General features: G+C 56.4%; 1 protein-coding gene across 1 annotated transcript; it reads right to left on the bottom strand.

The window, feature by feature from the left end:
• Nucleotides 1–265: 265 nt before the first annotated feature.
• On the bottom strand, nt 266–2,483 carry ARL4C (ADP ribosylation factor like GTPase 4C). The gene has a single exon (XM_048500425.1). The coding sequence runs from the start codon at nt 2,046–2,048 to the stop codon at nt 1,470–1,472; it is 579 nt and encodes a 192-aa protein (XP_048356382.1). The 5' UTR covers nt 2,049–2,483; the 3' UTR covers nt 266–1,469.
• Nucleotides 2,484–4,954: the final 2,471 nt, after the last annotated feature.

The following is a 4,954-nucleotide window of genomic DNA, read 5'->3' as shown; positions in this document are numbered from 1 at the left end:
AGGTGTTTACTGCGGGGAAAGGAAAGGAGTTTGTAAGCAGCCTTGAGTCTTGTTACAGGAGAGAAAGGCGGGGTATAAATCCAAACTCTTCTTATTCTTAAGCCTTAGCAGCCAACAGCTCTGAACCACCAATTTAAAAGAACAGATTGGGGAGGGGAGGAATAGTAAAATGTTTGCAAGTTTGGAGAAAGTAATTTTCTCCGAGTATTTTTCACTTGGCTCAGAATCTTCTTGTACATTCACCAGCTCAGCTGAATTCTTTCTTGGTTCCCCCCCCCCCCCCCCGCGCACCTTGCTCCAGGGAGGGGGTGTGTGTGCTCTAGTTCACCAGAACAGGATATGAATATGCAACTGAAATGCAGCTCTACCTCTTCCAATGCAATGTGGGGGAAAAAGAAAACAAAACTTAACACAATATGCCTGCAGTTGGACATTTCACTGAGTAGGCATATAAGACAACAGTTTTCCTGGTTATTGCTACAGTGCAAGGGCTCGTCACGAAGAAAGACCCGGGCTCTTCCCAGCAAAATGTTCCAAATGCAGCACCAGGCAGCTGCGGCTGCCCACCGACACACCTGCCACTCACATCACACACAATTAAGATACAGAATTCTCTTTTTTCCTCTAGGAAATTCACGGGTGCCCCTGGCAGGACGGCCCACGCGGCCCACCTTCTGGCCACGCTTTTTGACACCCTGCAAAGGGGGGAAAGCCCCACCTCCACCTTCTGGCTCCGGTGGGGGTCATCCCCCCCCTCAAATGAAAGAGGACGCTTCCCACTGAGTATACAAACCACTTGGCCCCCCCATTCACCGATTTCACCCAGTTTGCTTACTGGCAGGCCTGGGAAGCCACCCCTTTGTGTGGGGGAAGCCCCTTTCTCAGTCTTCCAACAAAGAGCCACAAGGCGAGCACCGGATTTCCTTTTTTTTTTCTTCAATGTGCGTTTTATGTATCAAGCCCTCACCCCCCCCCCACCTCAAATCACAGCATCGCCCCCCCCCCCCCCAAATATCTCTCCACTCTGGCTCTTCGTGCGCACATGACCTGTGGGAGCACCAAACCTTCCTCCAGTGGCAACAGAGTCCGGCCCTGTCATGACACCCGGCGTCCATCTCCCATTTTATTCCCAGTGCCATCTTCAAGAGGGGGTTTTGTTGCAGGGGGGTGGCAATGAGGCAATAATGTCTATCAGTTCCCCCCTCAGCAGCAGCAGCTGGTCGAAGCCACCTCATTCCCGCCCAGCTTCTAGCCCTGCTAGAAAGAAATGGTCTCAAGGGGAGGGTCGCTCCTCAGTGGCCGGGCCTGGGGTGGGGGTGGGGGGCTGAGGTGGGCCCGGGCTCCTCGCCCCACGAAGGCCGGCCAGCCAGGAGGCCACCCCCTCCCGCGGTCCCAGGGGCCTCCTCCTCCTCGGTCCTCCCGGCCAGGCACGTGGGGGTGCCGCAGCGCGGAGGAGTCCCGGGCCTGGCCTACCGCTTCTTCTTCTGCTTGAGGCTCTTGCGGCGCTTGAGGATCATCTCGTAGAGGCGGTCCATGCCCTCGGTGAGGCCCTCGCCGATGATGGCGCAGGCGGGCTGGACGTGGTAGGCGGTGGCCGGGCCGAGCTCGTGCAGGGCCAGCTGCTTCTCGATGTCGGCCACGGGCAGCGAGCGAGGCAGGTCCTGCTTGTTGGCGATGACCAGCAAGGGCGTGCCCTGGTTCTCCGCGAACTTGGTGACTTTGTGCAGCTCCGTCTTGGCCTCCTCCAGCCGGTCCACGTCCACCGAGTCCACCACGTAGATGATGCCGTCGGTGCAGCGGCTGTAGGACTTCCACAGCGGCCGCAGCTTCTCCTGGCCGCCCACGTCCCAGAAGTGGCAGCTGATGCCCTTGGCCGAGCCGTTGCTCAGCTTGATCTTCTCCGTGTTGAAGCCGATGGTGGGCACCGTGTTGACGAACTCGTTGAACTTCAGCCGGTACAGCACCGTCGTCTTGCCCGCCGAGTCCAAGCCCAGCATGACGATGTGCAGCGACTGGAAGGCCGAGATGTTGGAGGAGAGGTTCCCCATGGCGGCGCGCCGGGGAAGGGGAGGGGGTGCAGAGGGGCGGCAGGACCGGGAGCCGAGCGGGGCCCCACCCGGCCCCTGCCCCGACGGCCGGCGATTAGCACGCCCAGCCGCCGCCGCCGCCAGCCATCCCGGCCCCGGTGCAGAGCAGGAGAGGCGTCCCGCCGAGAGCCACCCGGAGGCTGCGAACAAAGCCGGCGCTGCGCCCCTCCCCGGCTCAGCTGCCTCCAGCGGCGGGCCGGGCCGGCAGCCGCTCCCCCTGCATCGCCCGGCAGCCCGGCAGCCTCGCCCGCCCGCCCAGCGACTGCGGCTCAATCCATCAAGGGCTCTCTCGCCTCCCGAGCGCGCAGCCCCTTCGCCAAGGGAGGAGCCTGGAGCCGGCGACGCGCGCTCCCGCGGCCGGCCCCTTGCGTCGCGCCCGCCCGCCCTCTTTCTCTCTCTCTCTCCAGCGCCAGGTTGGCCTCGGGCTGACCGGGGAGGGACTGCCGGGAACGCCCACCCCCTTCCCGGCCCCCCAGCTGGAACAAAACGGGTGACTCAGGGCATGCCCGCCGCGCGCAATGGCTGCGCTCTGGAGGCGCCCCGGGACGCAGGCGTGCCCAAAAAGGGCTTGCCTGGCGAAGGACTGCGGAGGCGCGCTTGTAACAGAGGCTGGAGGGAGAGGAAGAAGAGTGGCGGCGCTCCGTTCGGGGCCTCGGGACATTTCCTGGGGGATCCGACGCCTGGGATGGGGGTCGAACGGGTGCAGTCCGTAGAGCGAAAAGGAGAGGCCAATGAAGAGCGCGCCAGGGATGACCAGTCCACCGGAGCGGGAATCCCTGGGAGTCAAATAATGGGCCCTCAAGGCTAAAGGGTGTCAAACTCGGGGGGGCCCCAGATGTTATGGACTACAGTTCCCATCACCCCCTGCCAGAATCATGCTGGCAGGGGATGATAGGAACTGTAGTCCATAACATCTGGAGGGCCGCGAGTTTGACACCTATGGTCTAGGATCATGGCAGGGCCCTGCAACCAAAATGTCAGCCTTGGGCACAGGATTTTTTAAAATGTAGGCATTAATATTCAGGGACACGGTTGCGAATTGAGTGGGTTTGAGGCGTAACAGACACCAGCTGTGAGTTCTCGGTGGGCAATTCTGGCGAGGAAAGCAGCTTGGGGAGAAGAGAGACTCCTGCCTGCCTTGTGCCATTTTCCTGACTTGAAACAGTGCTGGGGGGGTGTATTATTTGCTCCCCCCCCCAAATGTCCCATGCAACCATTCAGTCATAATAAATAATTATTAATATCATTACTCAGAGACCCCCGATGTCGACTGCGGTTGTGCTGCACTCGTATCTTAATCAGTTCTTGGAGAAGACTAAAAGACTTTTGAGTCTGACCTGACATCTTGCACAAGATGGAGTCCAGAATTATCCTGGCTGTGTGTCATTTTCTGTCAGACACGGTGGCTTTTACTGAGATGCATCATTAGGCCACTCCATCCAGGTCGGCTAACCACAAGTAATTTGTAAACACCTGACAAGTGCCTCTCCATATTGAGAGAAAGCATTTTGCTCACAGGGGCACCTTGATCTTCTCTAAATGGATTTTTACAACAGTTCCCCCACACACACACACACACACATACACACACAGATCCTGCCTGTAAAAAAGGTCGAAGCTGCCGAGGGGCCATTTTTGAACAAAAAGCCATCGTATGCTTAGGAGAGAGATGTCAACTCTCACACTTTATAAGGGTTGCTAACTCTGGGTTGGGGAATTGCTGGAGATTTGCGGAAGAAGAAGAAGAGTTTGGATTTATATCCCCCCTTTCTCTCCTGTAGGAAACTCAAAGGGGCTTACAATCTCCTTGCTTTCCCCCCCTCACAACAAACACCCTGTGAGGTAGGTGGGGCTGAGAGAGCTCCAAGGAACTGTGACTAGCCCAAGGTCACCCAGCTGGCGTGTGTGGGAGTGTACAGGCTAATCTGAATTCCCCAGATAAGCCTCCACAACTCAAGCGGCCGAGCTGGGAGTCAAACCTGGTTCCTCCAGATCAGAGTGCACCTGCTCTTAGCCACTGCTGTTAGCCACTACGCCACTGCTGCTCCCTGGAAGGTAGCCTGGGGAGGGCAGGGACCTCGGAAGGATTTAATACCCTATAACTCGCCCTGCAAAGCAGGCATTTTCTTCAGCAGAACTTATCTCTGTGGTCTGGAGGTCAGTTATAGTTCCAGGTCAGCTCTAGTATCCACCTGCAGGTTGGCCTCCCTGCAGTGCCTGGGGCCATTTTTTCTCAGCTTTTCTCTCAGTTTCAGACAAATTCCTTCAAGCCAGGGAATGAAGCTAGGTAAGCATTAGGAGAGAGGGCAGAGTCTTGTGTACTCACTCCTGTTTGGCTTAAAAACAGACACCATTCAGCCCTCCTCCCAACACACACACAAGACTTGTGACAATATACAATGGTGCCTATTGTTGGTCTTAATTAAAAAAGGTGGCCTGTCTGTGTTCCCTGTTGTGGCTAACAGCAGCTACAGAGTCATGTGTTTGGTAGATGCAGTTCCAGACAAGCAAGTGATGAGAAGCCCCTGCTTATGCCAAATGAAATCAAAGTTCCTCTCGATCCGCTCAAACTGCGGTGTGATTGGTGTGAAAGCACAAGTTTCTGCTTCTCTGATGGCAACATTGGAAAGCGGCCTGCTGATTGGAAAATGGCCCTGTCAGTTACTCAGACTGCCGAGTGACTCTCTCTTCCTTCCCTTGACCTTCTTGAACTCTAAGACAGACAACCAGGTATCAGAATAATGGCCAGATAGGATGAGTTCTGTATATGAATGTCATGCATTTTCCCCCAGCCTAATTACTGGCAGTTGTATTTAGAAATGTTCAGATCTGACCATTATTCTGGTACCTGAATCTCAAGTGGAATT

Source organism: Sphaerodactylus townsendi, linkage group LG01 (genome assembly GCF_021028975.2).
Source record: "Sphaerodactylus townsendi isolate TG3544 linkage group LG01, MPM_Stown_v2.3, whole genome shotgun sequence".
In the NCBI taxonomy this organism is placed as follows: Eukaryota; Metazoa; Chordata; class Lepidosauria; order Squamata; family Sphaerodactylidae; genus Sphaerodactylus; species Sphaerodactylus townsendi.
Note: the sequence above shows the minus strand (reverse complement) of the source record. Positions and strands in the feature narration are given on the sequence as shown.